At 38.4% G+C, this 23,358-nt stretch overlaps 1 protein-coding gene across 2 annotated transcripts in view; it reads right to left on the reverse strand.

Moving 5' to 3' along the window:
- The window catches only part of TLK1 (tousled like kinase 1), a 148,447-nt gene that overhangs the window by 64,590 nt on the left and 60,499 nt on the right, over positions 1-23,358 (reverse strand). For both annotated transcript variants that reach the window (XM_056110149.1, XM_056110148.1), the window contains exon 3: positions 14,369-14,440. In XM_056110149.1, the coding sequence (XP_055966124.1) occupies positions 14,369-14,440 (72 nt within the window). The remainder of the gene's footprint in view (positions 1-14,368; positions 14,441-23,358) is intronic.

Raw genomic sequence — 23,358 nt, forward strand, 5'->3', positions numbered from 1 at the left:
GATTTCAATATCAAAATTATAAATCAATCTATTTTTCTTAATAAAGCAAATACAAAATTTTCATTTATTTTTATAGAAAACCTTTAAGGCTATCTGGAATGAAAGAACATTACTAAACAATAATTTATTTCTATCCTTCCCAACTCAATTTATATAAAAACATACAATCAAGAAAATACACTTTTTTCCAGTTCAGTTTAACACTATATTGATTTTTTAAAATGGTACGGTTCCATCTGTATTCCACCTTAAATTCTAAGTACTTTTTGAATAAATAAAAGCATATGAAATAATACATTTCTGAAAGTTATACTGGAAATATTTCCTACCTAGAAAACAATATTATAAGTGGTGTCCATGCCATTTTCTTTCCCTTTTTTTTCGTTTTTGTTTTTTGGACCAAACTGGGCAGTGCTCAGGAGTTATTCCTGGCTCTGCACTTAGGAATCACTTCTGGCAGTACTTGGGGACTATATGAGGTGCTGGGGATAGAATCCAGGTTGGCCATGTGCAAGGGAAGTGCCTTAACTCACTGTACTATCTCTCCCCCCCGCCATGCCATTTTCTAAAGTGTATTTCAAGGATACACTGGTGAAAGATTCAGAGGCTGCATTTTATTTACTAATTTATTTAGTGGGGATGGCTCCAGTCCCAAGCGGCAGTTTTCAGATAACTAAATTGTTAGTTCAACACAAGGACACGCAGCTGTGACACTGCAAATAAAACTCAGGTTGGCTCTCTTTATTTTTATTTATTTATTTATTGATTGCTTTTTGGGTCACACCCGGTGATGCACAGGAGTTACTCCTGGTTCATGCACTCAGGAATTACTCCTGGCGGTGCTCGGGGGATGATATGGGATGCTGAATCTAACCTAGGTCGGCTGTGTACAAGGCAAACGCCCTACCTGCTGTGCTATTGCTCCAGCCCCAGGTTGGCTCTCTTTAACTGTCTTTTCCCTCAGCACCTCTGAGGCTACATTAAGTCGGGTATGAGGTGGTTCAACTGGGATGAGTAAAGTTTTATTTACTACAAAGCTTCCAAAAAACTTATAAAATGCTAAAATATTTACTGGCCATTTTAAAAAGGATGGAAGTGGAAAGATGCATGTAGAAATATTTATCTGGAGCAATATTCATTAAATACTTCACTAATTATATACTTAAGGTCTTTAAAACAAAAGTACTACCTGGTATATAACATAACATTGTTTCAAATGTACATCATTGAAAATCAACACATGCATATTCTAAATTAAATTCGTCATAGAAGTGTAACTCTTTCTTCACAATGCATGGAACCCTTTGTCATTGATTTATTTACTCTCCTTCCTTTTGCCTTTCTGGTAATCTCAAAAATTGGTCTCACGGTCTTATTTGTTTCATTTGGAGTTTGTCTGTTTGTTTTCTCTATACAACACATCATCAGTAAAAATCATACAGTTTTTGTATTCCTCCATCTGACTTATTCCACTAATATAATACCCTTTAGATCCATTCGTGCTGCTGCAAATGGAAGGATTTCAGTCCTTTGAGCCAAATAGAATAGCTTTTCTCTCTAAGGCAAAATTTCCTCTAAACTTAAAATTTTCTGTAATAGAAAAGTGGAATGCTTTGGATAAAATGTCATTTTGTTTAAACAAACAAACAAAATCCAACACTCACACACAGAAGAAAGTACCTACTACCACCAAATGCATAATGATTACAGTAAAGAAAAAAAAAGACAACAGACCTACTTCCTAGAAACCAAATAATAATGGAGTGGGTGGGGTAATGACAAAACTGAAATTACTTTTAAAGACTGCATTTTAACTAATGAGAGGTGATGAGTTGGAAATAGTTACTAAAAAACTAAAAACGCAGTACAAAGACTATAATAGAACATCCAGATATACTAACAACCTAAAAGTACATGTCTCTGCAACAAACACACCATTTTTTTCCCCCTTTTGAGAATTTTAAGCTTTTCCACCTATGTCACAGTAAACTATCCAAGCTGATCTCTGACCTCACTTTAACATCATAGATTAAAGTTTAAAGTTCTTTCAACCCAAATGACCTTAATTTCTTCAAAAGCAAGTGCCAGGGGATCTGAAGAAATAGACCAAAAAAACTCCCAAATCTATTATTTACACAATTCAACTCAGTATTTATCCCAAGTCAATTTTCTCATCAATTTAAAAATGTGATAGCATAGAGGAATTATGAGATTACAAGGAAAACATTCATGCAAAATATGGAATATAATGTGTATTCTGTAAATTTCACTATTCAGTATTCTCTTGTCTGGCAAACCTGAGAGATGAGAGCAATGCAATTAAACTTAATAACTGCAATTTCACTTGGAACATAAATGCAGTCTGTGGCTATTTTTTTTTAAATGTCTTTCTTCAAAGGAAGGTCAAATATAAGAAAATAAAAATCTTGATGCTTTCACAGTCTATGGAAAACAATATAAACTGTTTCATGAAAATTACTTCAAACAAGAGAGATTATTTAAAATTGTCCCTATAAATACATTACAGAAAACTGTAACCAAGTGAAAATATACCGTAAGTTCAACAAAAGCGGGAGTGGATATTAAATTTATTCTTTATTACCTTAGATGGAGTTCATCAGTCCTGACCAAACTAAATCAAATATTATTACCTCTAATAAAATCACAATAGATAACATACACATTAAATTTCTAATGATTTAGATTAAATTTCTAATGAGAAAATACTTTAAAATTAAAGTTACTCTAATATTAAATAATATCATCCCTAACAAAACAGTCACTTTTTAATCTACTAATTAATTTTCTTCTAGTTAATTCATTTGGCTAGAGATTAGATTCAAGGGCTGGGGAGATAACTCTAACAGTTAGAGCACAAGATTTTGCCTGCGGGAGACCCAGATCAATCCCTGGCATGAGAAAGATGAAAAGGAAAAAACAGCAGTCAAAATTGGTAAAATGCTATTTCATCTATTATTTTCTTATAATTTATCATGATCATTTATCAACACTTTCTCTTTTCTGGTTTCTCCTTTGAGTTAAGAATTTATTTGTTAAATATGATAGCCCATAAAATTGGGACAGTTACCCCCTTCCAAATGATCTTGTAAGCAGTACAAATCATACAACCATTAATAAAAGTCAGTTAGAACAAATACGAGGGAGACAAGATAAAATTTAAAGGTTCTGGCAAATTTAGAATAGTGATTTCTATTACTTTTGTCCAACTGAGGACATTTCTTTGACATGAGTCCACAAGACTCCCATAAACCAAATTTACCCATTTTGGATAATTTTATGTACACGGTGCGACAGAATATACAGGTTTATATTTTAAAGATACTGCTGAGCTATAGAGAGAGTCCAAAAGGCAAAGTGCATCAAAGCACATAACTGATTTGCATATATTGAACTATCCTTGGAATTATATATTATCATATCAAGGAATGAATCACTTGATAATGGTAAATGATCTTTTTGATATGCTGCTAGATTTAGTTTGCTAAGTTTCTGCTGTGGATTTTTCAAATCAATATTTATTAGAGAAACTGGTAGTCTGAAATTTTCTTTTTAAGTAATGCTTCACTGAAACTGTAAGTAAGGACTCCTGCTTCTTCAATATTTTGGAAGACTGAGAAGTAAAGGTAGTAAGTCTTATTAATAAAAGTTTGCTAAAACTCAAGAGTGAACACAACTGGACCACAGCTTATGTTCTTGGAATTACTATTCCAATTAATAAAATTAAATTTCTAAGTGATGTCAACTTAGGCGGAATACTCTTAAATATTTATCAGATAAAATATTTTATAGTGTTCTTAAGTCTGATACCTTAAATTGGCAAATTTGATTGCTATAATCATAAACCTTAATATTTCAATAAATAGAAAACCATTTCTCCCCCAAAGGCAAGTCACTTAAGTTATGTACTATTTTAGTTATGGAGATATAGCATAACACAATAGTTGGGTGCATCTTTTGAAATAAGACAGGCACATTAGAATTTAAACTGTAGGTAAATTAACCTCCTTGAGATTGTTTCCACAGTTAAGAAATGGTAAACATGAAGCTGTAATTAACTCCACAGGCAAATTGCTAATAAAAGTACTATTTTCTTCTCTCTTTCATTTCTGTTTTTGGGTCACACCCATCAATGCTCAGAGCTTACTTCTGGCGGTGCTTGGGGGACCATATGTGATAACGGTGATCAAACCTGGGTTGTTAAGACAAACACCCAACAGGTTGTTACTACTGCTCCAGCCCCAATGAGATGGTTCTTAACAAGATTTGTCCCTAGCCCTAAATATATGTAAATAATTTTGGTAGCCACACTGGGGGTTGGGAGTGGGGAAAAGATTAGTTGGCTGCAGTAAAGATGCTTCTGCATCTTATACTGCATTGAAAATTCCCCCCTCTCAAGAAATACCTGGCTCCCAATGGCAATGCTAAGTAGTTGAGAACCTTGCTGTGATGGATACTAAAGAATCATTTGCAGTTGGGACAAAAAAAACTGCCTGTACAGCATGTTGTAAGTAAAGAAATGATTAATTATTTTCTCAACCAGTATTTACTAAGCAGTTATATTGGTCAAACACCAATTTGGTCCCACCAGAAAGTACATCTATTCACTCTTAAAACCATTACCTTCCTCTTTCAATTTTGTTTTCATTATCAATTTAAAACTTTCTTGTTCCAAATTAACCCCCATCCAGCCACTCTAAGTATACCTTTATAAGGGAAGCATTTAACAGTACTTGGCTAAATAGTTGTCAAACTCATTATTTCAGGAATTCATAATTTTAACTCCAAACTGGAGCAGGAGAGCAGGCAAAACATGTAGGAAACCTGTGTTTCATTCCTGCCATGCATGGTTCCCTGAGCACAGCTGGGAGTGACCCCTGTGCATAATATGCCTTCCCCAATACCACTTAAGCCTCCCATCATACACAATTCATACACACTTTTAAAAGCACTTAAGTGATCTAGACAGAATATATAAGAATATCTAAGTATAGAGCCTGCTATTTACATTTTGAAACTTCCTGATCCAACTTTTATAAACAAGAACTAGTATTAGATCCATGTTTGATTTCAAATTCACTTTTCCTTTCACAAGACCAAAGATGTATATACTCATACATTCCAACTGGATATACTCATCCATTTCCTTTGCTATGAACCCTCTCACATATTAGAACTAAAAAGAATATTTTAGTTGAACTGTAGCACTGTAGCACTGTCCTCCGGTCATTCATCGATTTTCTTGAGTGAGCACCAGTAACGTCTCCATTGTGAGACTTGTTACTGTTTTTGGCATATCGAGTATGTCACGGGTAGCTTGCCAGGCCTTGCCCTGTGGGTGGAATACTCTTGGTAGCTTGAAGAGCTTGAACCCAGGTTTGCCTCATGTAAGGCAAACGGCCTACCTGTTGCTCCGGCCCATTTTCAATTGAAATCAATATTAATATTAGACCTGGCGTCTAGAAACTAAACAGATTTTAAACAGAAAAAAAAGAAGGAAAAAAAGTGTTTCAAGAAGAAAGGACAAAAAAATGTTCAGTAATACCTAACTACATACCACTAAATTCATATTCAATTGTTCCTTTCTTACTAGTTGTTCAGACTAAGAAGTTAAAGAAATATTCAAATAAAATGTGTGAAATTTTAATGAATTCTTAGAAAAAAAAATCAATCTAAAACCTAAATTTTTTTTTTTAATCAGTGAGACATCATGAGGTACAGTTGTAGACTTACAAATTTTTGTGCTTGGGTTTCAATTATACAATGATCAAATACCCATCCCTCCACCAGTGCCCATTTCCCACCACCACAGATCCCAGTATCCCTCCCACCCCCCATCTCCCCCATCCCACCCTTCCTTTGTGGCAGGGCATTCCCTTTTGTTCTCTCTCTCTTATTGGGTGTTGTGGTTTGCAAAAGAGGCAATGGGGTGACAATCATGTTTGGTCTATAGTCTACTTTCAGCATGCATCTCCCATACTGGGAGGATCCTCCCAACACCTTTATTTGGTGTTCCCTTCTCTATATGAGCTCCCTTTTCCCCTAGCATGTAAAAACCTAAAATTTTATGTCAGTTTTATCACTATTTTCAAATAGAATCCGATTAATCTAAGGTACCTAAGTGTTCAGTGAGGAAATGTTCAAGTTAAACACGAATTTGGAGAGGAAAAGGAAATATGAAAGTAGAACTGGGTATGTATCTAAAAGAGACAGAAAACGTTTTTGTTATTCTTAAAAATTGTGTGACATACTATCAGAAGACAATACAATCAATTGATGTTTATGTGGAATTTTCAAACATCTCCCCCAAAAATGAATTTATATTAAAAAATCTTTAGAGAAGGTTATAGAAAAAAAATCCTTAGTTCTGAAAATAACATCCCTCCTAAACCACATTTCAACTAACTTTAGGTCTAAATCCCTACTGTTCTTAACTTCTACTTTGCTCCAAATGCAAAAATAAGCAATTACATACAACATGACCCCTTAAAAATTCTTCTTAGAAGTACAATAAAACAGGGCCTGGAGAGATAACTCAAAGGGCTGAAGCACATGCTTTGTATTCTGGAGTCCCAGGTTTGATATCAGTACCACATGGCCCCCGCCAAACACTGAATTTGGAATGACCCAGCACAGCCAGACGTGGCCTCTAAACAACAACAACAACAAAAAAACCCAAACCAATTAAAAGCATTTAATAATTCTTCTAGAAACAAGTGAAATGAGAAATGTAATCAGAACCTTCATAAAACAGTTTTCATTAACCAAATGGCAGAGGTAAATTAAGGTAATCAGGGCATCACATCTACATCATACTGTTCTTTCATTACAATGATTATAATTCTGAAAGTGGATCTAAATTTAAATGTCAAGCTGCAACTACCATTTCAGTTTCCAAATTCTTTTAACTTAAAATTCTTAATTCTAAATTAACTCATTCGTAACAAATTACTTTGGATCAGAAGTAAACAGTAATCAACCCCAGTGGAGAATTTAAAAGACCTGACAAATATTTAGGAAGAAGGAGTATGAAAACTTTGGTTCTAAAAGAAATAGAATATATTTTAAATTGTTGAGACCATTTGGGGGCAAGGGGGTGGGTAAGAGGGGAAGACTGCCTATACCTGTTAGTCCTAGGGCCTACTTCCAGTTCTTTGCTCAGGGGTTACTCTGAGAACTAAGTGGTGTAGAAGACTGAACCAGAGTTGGACACATGCAAGCTAGAGCCTTAACTCCTTAACTCCTGTACTATTTCTCTTGCTCCAAATTGTTAAACTCATTAAACTCCGATTCAGATTATATGGGAGTACTACAAAATCCAAAGCCCAGTAAGAAATAAATGTTGAGAAATATGTTGCAGAATATTTAAAAAGACAGGAAGGGAGGAAGAATAGGTGTAATGTTAATATAATAGCACTGTAGTACTGTCCTCCCTTTATCCATCAATTTGCTTGAGCGGGCACCAGTAACGCCTCCATTGTGAGTCTTCTTGTTATTGTTTTTGGCATATCGAATATGTCACGGATAGTTGCCAGGCTTTGCCGTGCAAGTGGGATACAATCGGTAGCTTACCAGGCTCTCCGAGAGGGATGGAGGAATAGAACCCGGGTCAGTCACATGCAAGGCAAATGCCCTATCTGCTCTGCTATATTCACTATAAATCCCATGTGAGTTACAAGATAACAATTTATTTTACTATGAGGTAGGGAGCAGAGATCCTCTGCCTGCTTCCCCCAGTCTCTGGCGACCCAGGGGTCACACCCATAAGCCACTTTCTGCCATAGCCAGATAATATCCTCATGGGCCACCCTCCAGAACTCAAGACTGCTTCTCCTGGAAGGGAGCATAAAATGAGGCCCCCATAACCATGCCACCGGACGACACGCCAGGTTGTTTTCACTCAGGATGCCCCAGAGCGGGGGCGGGTGAGAGCCCTCCCTGCCCCAAGGGACCCAGCCCTGGGAGCTAACCTCCACTACCCAACAGCCGCCACGCTCAGGCCGCTTTCCACAGCTCAGGCCGCGCCTCACATATAAGTGAACATATTCCTGGACACATCATAAGACACTCCCTACCCATTTTCCATAATTACCACACCATATCTGATGGGGTTCAGACAGTAGGCAACAAATCATAGAGGGGGAAAAATATATATATATATATATATCCCTCTCAGAGAGCCTGGCAAGTTACCAAGAGTATACCACCCACATGGCAGAGCCTGGCAAGCTATCTGTGGCATATTCGATATACGAAAAACAGTAACAATAACAGGTCTCATTCCCCTGATTCTGAAAGACCCTCCAATACAGCAGCATTAGGAAAGATGAGTAAGGAGAGGCTGCTAAAATCTCAGGGCTGGGACGAATGGAGATGTTACTGGCGCCCGCTTGAGTAAATTGATGAACAACAGGATGATAGTGATACAGTGATGAGGTAGGGCTGAGAATAGCAACTACATAGAATTCAGAGAAAGCAGAAAAGAGGAAGGGTCCTACAAAGAAAATTGCAAATAGATGTTTCAAGGCAGTTTCTAAATCTTGTTAATACACTAATATCCAAGAAACTTGGGAGATTCTTCTCTTAGCCTCATAAAATAATCTGGACTTTTAGCCAGCCGATAAAGCAAGCTGATTTCAGGCATTCTGAAACACTGAAAAAAAATTTTAAGAAGATGACTGATCCCTTACCACAAACTCCCTTCCCTGTAACCTCCCTACTGCACACCCACAGCTTATTTGTGTTTTTTTCCTTTCAGCTACCCAGAACCCTTTATCTTCACTGCAAAGAAAGGTTATCAGGAATGCAATTTTGTCCTAAAAAGGAAAGGATGTTTCTAATCAGTTGTATTCACAGATAACACTGCCCACTGTAAGAACTAGATCTCACCATTCATACTCCTACAGAGTATTTTTTCTCCTCCAGAGGGGAAAAAAATAAGCATTTCATCTGACTCTAATTTCTCCTCTCTTCTTGGCAGTTTCATGTCTGACCACAGTTCTGCTTTGAACCTTTCCCTAGAACATAATATGTCAAGTCAGGTTCTAGATAGTGTCTCCTGAGCTTCAGTCCAGATTCTGCCATACGCAGGCAGTATTTGCTGTCACTATTTCCTCATTTTCCTCTCCACACCAGGCTGTTTTCGCTCGGGGTGCCCCGGGGGGGGGGGGGGGGGGGGGGCGCAGGTAAGAATCCTTCCTGCCCCGGCAGCTGACCTCCACTACCCAACTGCAGCCACGCTCCAGGCTGCTCTCCAGACACCCTGTAAGACACTTCCTACCCATTTTCCATAATTATCACACCAAGTTTGATGGGGTTCAGGTAGTAGGCAACAAATTTAGTGAGAAAAAAAAAATATATATATATTCTCAGAGAGCCCAGCAAGCTACTGAGAGTATCATGCCCGCACGGACAGAGCCTGGCAAGCTCCCTGTGGCATATTCGATATGCCAAAACCAGTAATTATAATAGGTCTCATTCCCCTGATTCCCCTGACCCTGAAAGAGCCTCCAATCATTGGGAAAGACGAGTAAGAGGAGGCTGCTAAAATCTCAGGGCTGGGACGAATAGAGATGTTACTGGTGCCTGCTCGAGTAAATCAGCGAACAATAGGATGACAGTGATACAGTGATTTTCTCATTTTCCAACAGTTCCTTAATCAATCTGGCTTCTTGTTCCCATTTACCAACTAAAACAAAGCCTAAGTGATAATAAAATTCTGTCTTCTTATAGTCATTATCTTAACTGAATGCAATAACAATTTTATCATTTTTCTCCATTGTTTTCTTCTATTTTTCTTCCAACTTGTTATCCACACCTTGTCTGTCTTTCTCCAGTACACCCATCTTGCCTGCTAACATTACACAATCAGGATGAGTTCATCTACAAAAGCAAGTTTTAAACATTTGGGTCCCTCCCACTGACAGTCTGACTATAGAAATGAATTTTGCTGGGAGTGTGGGGAGAAGGAGATCTAGAGACAATGGTAAAAGAATGCTGGCACTTTGGTGGTGGCTGTGGTGTAGCAATACTCTGTGCTTCAAACACTAATACCAGCAATATTATAAATAACTGCCTAATAAAAAAAAAACTATGGATACCAGAACCCCAATACAACTCTTAAAATTCACCGAGACACCACAGAGCTTTTATTCATGAGTCACAATCACTGATATTTACCAGAGTTGAATTTAATACTACAAGTTTTAAAGCACTTTAGTAAGATCAAAATCCACAAATCATCAGAAAGATAATGTCCTATCATAGTACTCTGGAAATTTCTACTATAAACTCATGAAAAAAGGGTTAAGTTGTCAAATATGTTTTAGCATTATTGTAAAAAAGGCAAATAGTCTTAGAATTGTTACAACAGGTTTAAAAAAAAATTTTTTTAAAGAATCCTTTGCAGGCCCCCAAGTTTTAAGGTTTCTCAGACTCTATACTTTGAGATCTGCTTACCTATGCCAAAAACTCCTACATCATTCCTAGTCTGATGTCTGCTGAGCTCCACATAGTTCAGCAGTTCCTACAGCATAAATGGAGAGCTATATGCACTTATTTTTTTCATAGGTATCTAAAGTCAGTGTTGACCCTCATTAAATTCATAACCTGCTATGCCAAATCTATTAGTCTTCAGTATTCATTGTCTATTTCAGTGAAAGGCATGATCATTCACATACATAGTGGATGGATAAAGTCAATGTATAAAGCTATCCACCTTTAAGATATCCTAGATCCCTCTCTTTATTCAAGGTCATCTGATCCTACTAATTCTACTTTAAGTAGAATTACATCAAGTGGAATCAAGAACTTTTAAAGTTCTTCAGGTTATCTAAAGTGCAACAGTAATTGATAATCACTACCCTATGCTTGAAACAAATTCCTCACCATGCTTCCATGCAGTAACAAAAGTATTTCCTAGTCCCTCTACCTTCCATCTCTTAATACTTTTTCACTATCTCCTGGGATAAATTTCTAGTTTTTTCTAACAATGTTCCTCTCTCGAATTGAAGAAAGACATCTCTTCCCTGCACTCACTTACAAGTATAATGTATTAGGGGCTTCTTCACTACCACAGTACCTTGTGCTTACATCTATTAAAATATATTTCACATTGTTTATGAAAGTTTGTTCTGGCACAATTACTTCTAATTAATATTATAAAGAATGATGGTAGGGTGGGAGATATGTAGCCCATGATCAATTTGTACACCATTTTCTGTTTTGCTAGAAAATGGGGTGGTTGGCCAAATAAATTTGGGAACTGCTGAATTAGAAGATAATAGATTGTTAATAAGTCCTTATTAAAAAAAAGAAACACAAGAACTTTTTGTGCCCATTGAATCTACCAAGAAAAACTTAACAAAGTAAAATAAAATGAACACCTTCTTAAGTATTAGGCAACTTCGTATGCAAAAAGAAAAGTCTTTTGTTCCACAATTTCTACACACATAGAAATTGGGGTGGAAAGATAGTACAGCAGGTAAGGAGCTTGCCTTGTGAGTGTACCCGATCTGGGTTTGATCGCTGGCATCCTCTATGTTCCCCGGAACACGGCTAGATAGCATTCCTGTGCAGAGCAAGGAATAACCCCTAAGCATCCTTGCATTTGACCGAAAAACTTGGGGGGAAAATTTTTATATAAAATAATGAAATAATTAATATATAAACTTGGTATAAAACATTTGAGGCAGTTTTAATGAAAATGAATATAAAATGCCATTTTATTGCAAAAACAAACCAACAAAAAAAACTCAACCCAAATCAGATTCTGTACGTTGAGATGAGTGCTGAATAAGAAGAAAATAGGAAACTTGGATATTGGTAATGTAAAATCTTCAAAAATCCTAACAGGGAGTAAGGATTGATAAAACCTCAATCAATGAACCAGAATAGCAAGGCATGTATCTTTTAAAATATAGAAATAATGCCAGAGGAAAACTAAAGGAATATAGATAAGCATGGTAGAACCAGGTAGGTAGTAGTAAAATTTTTGTTTTAAATAAACTTACCATTAAGGAAATGAAGGTATTATTTTAAATAGACCCTTTAGTGCTGTTTTCTCATAAAGATCAAAAATTATTGTTAAAAAAATTTAAATTGATCAGGGCACAAATTACCAAAAGAATAAATTTGCACCAGAAGACAATGAAATACTACATAAACTTTAGTTTCAGGTACCAAGAAACACAGAACTCTGTTAACTAGAAAACTAGACTGCATTAGCTTAACTGCCAACAACTTTACTAAGTAACCTATGAAATGGCTAGAATGATAGTACAGAGGGTAGGATGCCTGCCTTGCATGTGGCCACCCTGGGTTGATCCCCAGCATTCCATATGATCCCCTAAGCAAGCCAGGAGTAATCCCTGAATATTTCTGGGTGTGGTCCAAAAATCAAACAAAAAGCCCCAACCCCCAAAATAAACCCCCCAAAACTCACTTATAAATAATGACCTTTAAATAAAGCTAAATATATCATTGTTAGTCAAATTGCATTTCACTGCAAAAAACATTAGTTTTTCTTTAAAAAAATATTCAACATTTTAATCAAAAATACTGCCAAAAATGATACTTAAAATTTTTAAAAGCAAAACAGTATTTTCTAATGACCTGATACATTTTTAAAAAGTATTCAGACATGGGATCTGTAACTCAGGATGGGAATAATATGTGAATAACAATTAAAAACAAAGATTTAAGTACTATAGATGATCTTTTACTATGTACCATCATTTAAAAATATCTTATCTAAGGATGGAGAGATAGCTCAACAGGCTGATGCACATACACTGAATGCAGGCCTAGGTTTGAATCCGAGCACTACATGTTCCCCTCACATAGCCAGGATTGGAATCCTGAGAGTCAAGATTAATCCCTGAGCACTGCTGGGCAGAGACCATCTCATCCCCCACCAAAAAGTATGAATTTAAAAAATCTATCAAAAACACCATACTTGGTAAACAGAAAGGTCATCTAAAATTACTTTATTCTCCCTCATAAGTTTGTGAATAAAGAAGCATGTGAAATTACTAAACAAATTATATCACTGGCAATATCAAGAAATGTTCCAAAGTCCAGGACACATAAAGTGAAAACATTCTTGATAGTTTTTAAAATCTGTGGTTTGACTAGATCTGAAACTACAATATTTAAGGATTTAATGTAAGTGTGTTAACTTGGAGAAAACTAAACTGTGATCATCTGGGGCTGCTAACGCTTACCTCAAGGGAACCTACTGCAGATAAAGTCCCGTCACTTGCACAGTCCTTTCAGCTGCCTGCCAGTTGTCTCTGTGGAAGGGAAAGCCTGATGAGTGAGAGCCCTATGCCACACTCCTTTGGAGTGTCAGGGTGCCTGAAGAAAATTGAAAAACTGTCTACCTGGAGATTCCTTGATGCTTTCAATAAAACAAGGCTAAAAAAAGATGCCAACTTTTGAGAGTCCCTTTCCACTGAACACCAAAAACAAAAGGCTATGAATTACTGACTACTAACCACCGACTGGTACTTGGAAGGTGATAAATCTACACTAGCCCAATTGGGAAAAAAAAGGTTAAAATTGAATCAAGTAGAGATAAGTTAACACCAAAAAAATGAAACACACAAACACACACACATGCATACACACATAAAAATGTTGAAAAGTAGACAGGATTATATAATCTGAGAAGAGAAAATATTGCAGGCTGTATCCATAAAAAAGTGAAGCTGCAGCATCAACAAGTAAACACTAAAATCCTAAGAACTTCCTGTTTACACATTATGAAAAGATGCCAGTATTTATTATGCTTAATGTGAACTATACCACAAATCCAAATGCCTACTTACAAAAACCCCATGCATTTTCTTAGTGGGGTCAGTAGGTGTAAAGGAAGGGGATTTTAAAAATATTTTAATATGTGAAAGGTAAAAACCAACAGCACGAAATCCCAGAAGAAAGTTCAGGGGGGTTGGGGGTAAGGAGATCAGGGTTGGTATATTAATTATCTCAGACAGTAAATGAACCCTCACTCAGGACCAAAATAGGAGCCAAGTATAACAGGAAATAATGGAAAAACAAACACAAGCATTTAAAAATCCACCATCTAGAATTAATGGCTAATGATTATCTTCCATTAAGAATATACCACAACTATACAAGTTCAACTACAAAACCAAACTATGTATTTTCTAACATCAAATACAATCTTCAGTCTGAAATCTTTGCTTCCCAGACAGAAAATACTCCCACTGGGAATTTAAGCATTAACCTTAAGCACAGGGATTAATGAAGGAAAAAATGTAGTATTAAAAAAAAGCAATTCCAGCTTTAATTTTAATAGTATCGTACTTTGAATTAAGTTACTTACCTCCGACTCTTTATCACTCAAAGATCCCAAGCTTCCAAAACTGTGATTAGAGCTTTCATTATTTGTTGAGGCCTGTTAAAGATTTTTTGAAAACAAAAATTAGGAGAAACTTTAAGACATGTTGCAAAGTAAATAGTCAGCTTCATAAATAGAATAAGGTACCATTCCTTTATGTCTGAAAATCAAATGAGGTAAAAGGAATATCAGTTTTCTACAGTATGAAATATCTTGGAAAGTTTTAAGTCACTAAGTTCTGCTATTTTTTTAAAAATTGGGCAAAGGGGAGGAGGAGTTTGAGTCATATCCAGTGGTGCTCAGGAGTCCACAGGTAGTGCTGGGGGACCAAACCAAGGTTGATGCTATGTGAGTGCCTTAATCCCTATTCTTTCTCTCCAGCTCCCAATATTTTTCAGTATCTGACCCATTAGCTGAGTGTTTGGGGTGAGTCACACACTGGTGCTTGGAGGCTACTCCAACTGTGCTGGGGAATATGATGTGTCAGCTCCAGCCATTGAGTCATCTCCCCAGCAGAGCTGATTTTTCAGAACACTAGACTAAAGAGTAAAAGGACTGGGATTCAACCGCAGCCATACTCAAGGGCGCTCTCCAATATCTCAGAGCCTCACCTACAGGGGAACCTGAAGAAAAACGCAGGTATGCAGGACCTGTGACTGAGATCTCCAAGCCCGCTTGCAACAGGACTGGGTCTCCTCCCCCCAGCTCCCCAGTAACTTGGCAGTCACACCCACAAACTGTCCCTAGCACCATATAATCTCATAAATGGCCAAGACCCAGAGACTGAAATAAAGCTCCTGGAAGAGAGCAACACAGAACATCCTGGAACTCGTGGCCGCATTCGTGACCACGCATCCTCTTACACTCTAGCCCACTGATGTACCAAAAATAGCACACATTTATTTGGTTTTTATACACATGCTGGTAATCTCTTATATAAAGGCTTAGATGGCTCCAGGGTGAAGCACAACAATCTTAGCACACTTTCCTCTTATGGTGGTGGAAAGGTGCATGGTGGTGGAATTGGTGTTTGAACATTATTTGTAATGAACTATTGTGAACAACTTTATAAAAATAAAAATCAAAAAAAGTAAATAAAATGATGTAAGGTCAACACAAAATAAAAGTAAAGGAATTTGGATTACTGTTAGGGTAACAGGATCCTAAATTTACTATCCACTATAAAAACAAGTGTTTGTTTTATCTTAAAGTATTGTACTCCTTAATTCCTTTCACAGTCATTATATTCTATATGTACACATTTGCTTTTGTTTATATTAACTAACTAAACAATTCTTGCTTTTTTTTTTTTTTTTTTTGCTTTTTGGGTCACACCTGGCGATGCACAGGGGGTTACTCCTGGCTTTGCACTCAGGAGTTACTCCTGGCGGTGCTCAAGGGACCATATGGGATGCTGGGAATCGAACTCGGGTTGGCCGTGTGCAAGGCAAACGCCCTACCCGCTGTGCTATCTCTCCAGCCCCAATTCTTGATTTCTAATCCTTAATTTCTTTTAATGTTAGATTAGATTTTTCCCAAGATGACAATTTAAATCGTTTTACTCAAGGGTTTTTACATTCTCCTTAACACATTTAAATATGACAAACAGAAATGAACAATAATTCTCTACAATAAAATGTGCTATGTTTCCAATATAGCTTCTATACACCTTATCATTTTGTGGACGTTTTCACCATGAGCATAATAATGTCTTAAAATAATTTTAGATCTTTTTTTTTTTTTTGCTTTTTGGGTCACACCCGGCGATGCACAGGGGTTACTCCTGGCTTTGCACTCAGGAATTACTCCTGGCGGTGCTCAGGGGACCATATGGGATGCTGGGAAATGAACCTGGGTTGGCTACATGCAAGGCAAATGCCCTACCTACTGTACTATCACTCCAGCCCCAATGCTAGGGACCTTAACAGCTACTTTCATCACAAAATAAATATTCAACCTGAGTATGTTCAAGCACTATTTAGAGGAAATGATAATCCAATTGGAGCAAGAATGTCAAGTATAAGAAAAAATACATCATAAATAACAATCCAGAAGTCTATGTTATAAAGAGTCAGGAACAATGGAGGCAATGGCAATGGTTTTAGTAAACACAACTTCCCCCATAAAAATGTAAATACTCAGGCTGGAGCAATAGCACAGCGGGTAGGGCGTCTGCCTTGCACACAGCCAACCCAGGTTTGATTCCCAGCATCCCATATGGTCCCCCAGCACTGCCAGGAGTGATTCTTGAGTGCATAAACCAGGAGTAACTCCTGTGCATTGCTGGGTGTGAGTCCCCCCCGCCAAAAGTCAATACTCAGAACTGAATTTACCTGGGTGAATGGAGAGAAGGTAGCTAGGAGGAATCACTGGAACATTGGTGGAGGGAAGCAGACATTCTGGTGGTGGGAATGAGCTTGGAATAATATATGCATGAAGCTATCATAAACAGCATTATAAATCACGGTACCTCAATTAAAATGGTAGGGTTTACATTTACAACAAAATTGGGTAACCAAGGTTGGACAGAGAGCTAAGGGTTAAGGCCTGGCAAACAGATGACTCAGGCTCAATCCCGGGATATAAAATCAGGAGTAAGCCCATAGCACTGCTCAGGGTAGCACTGTAGCACTGTCCTCCCATTGTTCATTGATTTGTTTGAGCGGGCACCAGTAACATCTCCATTTTGAGACTTGTTACTGTTTTTGGCATATTGAATATGCCACGGGGAGCTTGGCAGGCTCTGCCATGCAGGCAGGATACTCTTGGTAGCTTGGCAGGCTCTCCAAGAGGGACGGAGGAACCGAACCAGGGTCAGTCACGTGCAAGGCAAACACCCTACCCTCTGTGCTATCGCTCCAGCCCACTGATCAGGGTAGCCCCCCAAATTATAAAGCAAAAAGCAAAAAACAAAACCTGGGTAACAAGCAATTTCCATTAATGCCTCTGCAGGGGTTAGTATTAGGGTAATTAGCTTCCACCAAGATCTGTACAGCATGAGAGGAAGTTCAAGAGATGTCTGAGGGTCAGAGAAATCGCTTAACATGCTGAGTACATATTTTGCATGAAACCACAAAAAGTTCTAAAATAACCAAAGCAATTCTGAAACAAAAATAATGGAAGCATCATATTTCCTGACTTAAAGCCATACTACAAAGCTACAGTGATCAAAACAGTATGACATTAGAACGAAGAGATACATATATTAATGACACAAAATTGAAAGTTCAGCACTAAATTCTCACAATAAGTACAGCTAATTTATAATAAGGGAGCCAAGAACATAAAATCTGCTTATGATAGATTCTTAAGCAAGTTAAACATACATGTACCCTATTCCATACCTAAGAGAAATTTATACAAGAATATTTAAAACGACCTTGTTATAAAAGGTAAATACTGAAAACATCCTACAGTCATTTTCTGCAAATGGTAATAAATTATAGTAAATTCACACAAAAGAAGAACATTTACCAATTAAAAATGAATAGTTGAAACATGTCATTTTGGGAATAATCTCAAAAATAAACGAAAGAAGTCAAATAAAAAAAAAAGGCACTCTTGACCTGTACAAAGAAAACTACAAAACACTACTTAAGGAAATAAAAGAGGATACAAAAAAATGGAAAGATATCCCCTGCTCATGGATCGGAAGAATTAACATTGTCAAAATGGCAATACTTACCAAAGCATTGTACAAATTCAATGTGATCCCTATAACAATACCCACGACATTCTTCAAAGAAATGGAGCAAACACTCCTCAAATTCATATTGAACAATAAGGCCCCACGAACAGCTAAAGCAATTCTTGGGAAAAAGAAAATGGGAGAAATCAAACTTCCTAACTTCAAACTCTACTACAAAGCAGTAATAATTAAAACAGCATGGTACTGGAACAAAGACAGCGCTTCAGACCAATGGAATAGGGTTGAATATACTGACATCTCCCCCCAAACATATGATCATCTAATTTTTGATAAGGGAGCAAGAAACTTGAAGTGGAGCAAGGAAAGTCTTTCTAACAAATTGTGCTGGCAAAACTGGACAGCTATAGGCTCAGATCTCTGCTTACCACCATGTACAACAGTATGATCAAAATGGATTAAAGACCTCAACATCAGACCGGAATCCATAAGGTACATTGAAGACAAAGTTGGCAAACCCTCCATGACATTGAAGCTAATGGTATCTTCAAAGATGTCACGCCATTGGCCAAGCAAATTAAAACAGAAATAGACAAATGGGACTATCTTAAACTAAGATGCTTCTTTCTCAAAGAAGAAGTCCAAATGGCAAAAAGGCACATGAGAAAATGCTCTATATCATTAATCATCAGGGAGATGCAGATCAAAACAACAATGAAATATCATCTCATACCACAGAGACTGGCCCACATCCAAAAGAACAAAATCAACCGGCGCTGGCGTGGATGTGGCGAGAAAGGGACCCTCCTTCACAGCTGATGGGAATGCCGACTGGTTCAGCCCTTTTGGAAAACAGTATGGACGATTCTCAAAAAATTAGAAATTGAGCTCCCATTTGACCCAGCAATACCACTCCTGGGAATATATCCCAAAGAGGCAAAAAAGTATAGTTGAAGTGACATCTGCACTTGTCTGTTCATTGCAGCACTGTTTACAATAGCTGAATCTAGAAAAAAACCTGAGTGCCCAAGAACAGATGACTGGTTAAAGAAACTTTGGTACAACTACACAATGGAGTACTATGTAGCAGTTAGAAAAAATGAAGTCATGAAATTTACATACAAGTGGTACTACATGGAAAATATCATGCTAAGCGAAATGAGTCAGAGAGGGACAGACATAGAAAAATTGCATTCATCTGGGGAACATAAAGTAACAAAATAGGAGACTAATATCCAAGAATAACCGAGATAAGTACCAGTAAGTTTACTCCATGGATTGGAGGCCAGCCGCACATGCTAGGGGAAAACGCAGCTCAGATAGAGAAGAAAGGACCAAATAAAGGGTGTTGGGAGATCCTTCCAGGATGGGAGATGCATGCTCAAAGTAGACTATAAACCGAACATGATTGCCACTCAATGCCTCTTTTGCAAACCACAGCACCCAAAAGAAGAGAACAAAAGGGAATGCCCTGCCACAGAGGCGGGGTAGAATGTGGGGGCTGGGGGGTGGGAGGGATACTGGGATCAGTGGTGGTGGAGAATGGGCACTGGTGGAGGGATGGGTACTCTATCATGATATTGTATAACTGAAATCGAAGCAAAAAAATTTGTAAGTCTACAACTGTACCTCATGGTGTTTCACTAATAAAAATTTTAAAAAAATAATAAAGCACTCTTTATAATTCCACTCATATAGAATGTGAATACAGACTTTTAGTGACAGAAATCAGCCTGAAATGGGGAGGGACGGGGTAAGGGAGCATTTTGCATCTAGGAACTAACTAGAGAACAGTTTAGAGGAAGAAAATGTTCTATATGTTGCTTGGATTGATATTGCACCATATAAACAACAGATAAATCTTTGAAAATATACAAATGTTTATGCTTTTATTTGAAAGTCTCAAAATACTGAAAGCAACCTACAAGTTCCTCAACTCAAACATCTGGATTAAAAATTTGTGTGGTTAAAAAAAAGTGTGGTATATATATTTTTTAATTAGTGAAATACCATGAGGTACAGTTGTAGACTTTACAAACTTTCATGCTTGGGTTTCAGTTATACAATGATCGAGTATCCAATCCCTCCACCAGTGCCCATTCTCCACCACCGATGATCCCAGTAGCCCTCCCACCCCCTCACCCCATTCTCCCCCCATCTCGCCCCGCCTTTGTGGCAAGGCACTCCCTTTTGCTCTCTTTCCTTTAGGGTCTTGTGATTTGCAATAGAGGTACTGAATGGCAATCGTATTTGGTCTATATTCCACTTTCACCACACATCTCGCATCCTGAGCGAATACTCCAAACATCCTTTACTTGGTGTTCCCTCCTCTATCTGAGCTGCCTTTTCCCTCAGCATGTGCTGCCGACTTCCAAGCCCTGGAGCAGACCTCCTGGTACTTATCTCAACTATTCTTGGGTATTCGTCTCCCATTCTGTTACTTTATATTCCCCAGATGAGTGTAGTCTTCCTATGTCTCTCCCTCTCTTTCTGGCTCATTTCACTTAGCATGATTCTTTCCATATGGAACCACTTGTATGTAAATTTCATGACTTCATCTTTTCTAACAGCTGCACAGTATTCCTTTGTGTAGATGTACCAAAGTTTCTTTAACCAGTCATCTGTTCTGGGGCACTTGGGATATTTTCCCCCCAAATTTTGGCTATTGTGAACAGTGAAGTGTGGTGTATTTGTACAACAAATTATTACTTAATAACAAAGAGCAACAAACTATGAATAACATGTAACATGAATGAATCTCAAATGTATTATCCTACATTAAAAAGTTAAGCTCAGGGCCAACAAGGACTTAATGCAGAACCCAGCAGCTTGGAGCAGAAAAGTGAACGGACTATGCGTTAATCCAGGCCATCATGTCTGCCTGGAGGGGAAAGGGTGTTGCTCCCTTCCGCCCTCCTCCCTCTGGAAAGAAAGATGGCGGCTGCATGGGAGCCTTGTGGACAGCAGGTATGAGCCGGGGGTGCGGGGGAGACAAAAACCTCATGGGAAGGGGGGGTGTTCCGGTCCATCCTTCACGCCCTACCGAGGTCACCAGTTGCCCCCCACGAGTGGCTCTCCAGCACGCCCACGGCCCCAGAAACACAAGGACTTAATGCAGAACCCAGCAGCTTGGAGCAGAAAAGTGAACGGACTATGCGCTAATCCAGGCCATCATGTCTGCCCGGAGGGGTAAAGGGTGTTGCCCCAGTCGCCCTCTCCTCTCTGGAAAGAAGATGGCGGCCACATGGGTGCCTTGTGGAGAGCAGGTGTGAGCCGGGGGTGCGGGGGGCGACAAAAACCTCATGGGAAGGGGGGCATTCCAGTCTGTCCTTCACGCCCTACCGAGGTCACCAGTTGCCCCCCACGAGCGGCTCTCCAGCACGCCCACGGCCCCAGAAACACAAGGACTCAATGCAGAAGCCAGCAGCTTGGAGCAGAAAAGTGAACGGACTATGCGTTAACCCAGGCCATCATGTCTGCCCGGAGGGGAAAGGGTGTTGCCCCATTCGCCCTCTCCTCTCTGGAAAGAAGATGGCGGCCACATGGGTGCCTTGTGGAGAGCAGGTGTGAGCCGGGGATGTGGGGGCGACTAAAACCTCATGGGAAGGGGGGGCGTTCCAGTCCATCCTTCACGCCCTACTGAGGCCACCAGTTGCCCCCCACGAGCGGCTCTCCAGCACGGCCACGACTCCAGAGCACAGAAACCAATCTCTTAATTATCTGACTCTCAGTAGAAATACTTCCAGGGTTAATTAGCAAAATAGCAGAAATCCAAAACCAACATTTAATTCTTGAACCCAGCTGTAGAAAGCGAATCACTCCACAATGCTTTCTCAGCATGTCTGATTTGGGGGGAGGGGGTAAACTCTAAATAATAGTGGTGCATCTTTTATTGAAACAATGAATCTAATCAAAGCAGATAAGAGTGTCAACTAGAATTCATCTGCCTCGCAGGCATTGGGAGGGGTGGGGGGTGGAGTTTTATTGGGGTTCTTCGTGGTAAAAAATAAGTATTGGCAAAGGGAAAGGTGTTTGATATTTGCATGACTGAGTCCTAAACCTGAAAGCTTTGTAACTTTTCCCACAGTGATTCAATTAAAAAAAAAAGTTAAGCTCAGGGCCAGAAGGATAGCATAGTGGATAGGCAGCTGCTCTGCACACAGCCAACCCTCTGGACGGATGTGGTCTCCCAGCACTGCCAGGTGTGGATCCAAAAAAAACCCCAAAAAGTCAAATTTGAAAGCTACTATTATAATACTTATTTCAATTATATGATATTCTTATAAAGGTAAAACTGTAAGAGTAGAAAACAAATCAGTGGTTGCTAAGGACAACCTAGAGGGGCTGCCTACAGAAGGGCATGTGGGAATACTTTTGGAAACTGTTTTGTGTAATAATTGCTGGAGTAGTTATTCAATTGTATACATTTTGCGAAAATATACAGAATTATGCGATAAAAGGATGAATTTTACTATATGAAAGTATAACAAAAATTGTGGCGGAGATGTGAGAATCTCATTGAATCATGTGAAATATACAGCTAACAAAGCTGTTCATGATTGGGTTTCAGCCATACAATGTTCCAACACCTGTTCCTTCACCAGTTTACATTTCCCACCACCAATGTCCCCAGTTTCCCTCCTACCACCCCAACCCCCAACCCAGCCTGTCTCTATGACAGATACTTTCTTCTCCTCTTCCACCCCCTCGCTCCCTTTTTTCCCCTACTCCCTACCTTTTAGGCATTATGGATTGCAATATAGGCACTGAAAGTTTATTGTATTTGTCACTTTACCGACTTTAAGCACTCAGTTTTTGTCCAGAGCGATGATTAAATCTTTTAGGCATTATGGTTTGCAATATAGGCACTGAAAGGTTATTGCATATATCACTTTACCTCCTTTCAGCACTCAGTTTTAAATCTACATTTTTAAATAAGCAATTTGCTACAATAGCTGGAAGAACCACAGAACAAATCAAAGTACTAAGGACAAAAAAAGTATAAAGCAGGAATCAATGGGGAAAAAAGTGAAATAGATCAAAACCAATATCTTTTAAACAGAACTTCAGCAAGACTCAATAGAAAAGAAAAACACGAAAAAGAATAAAATTCATAAAGGTCAAAAAAATAATGCAGCAAGTTTTACTTCCATGAAATAAAGTGGATTAAATCTAAGTAACATTAAAGAAATTTAAATGGTAGCAGAAGACCTCCTTTCCCAAAAACCTGTGGGCAAAAAGACTTAATGGTGGGGGGCTGGAGCGATAGCACAGCGGGTATAGCATTTGTCTTGCTCTCCACCGACCTCAGTTTGATCTCCGGCATCCC

Source organism: Sorex fumeus, unplaced genomic scaffold, assembly GCF_029834395.1.
Source record: "Sorex fumeus unplaced genomic scaffold, SorFum_2.1 ptg000009l, whole genome shotgun sequence".
Classification (NCBI taxonomy): domain Eukaryota; kingdom Metazoa; phylum Chordata; class Mammalia; order Eulipotyphla; family Soricidae; genus Sorex; species Sorex fumeus.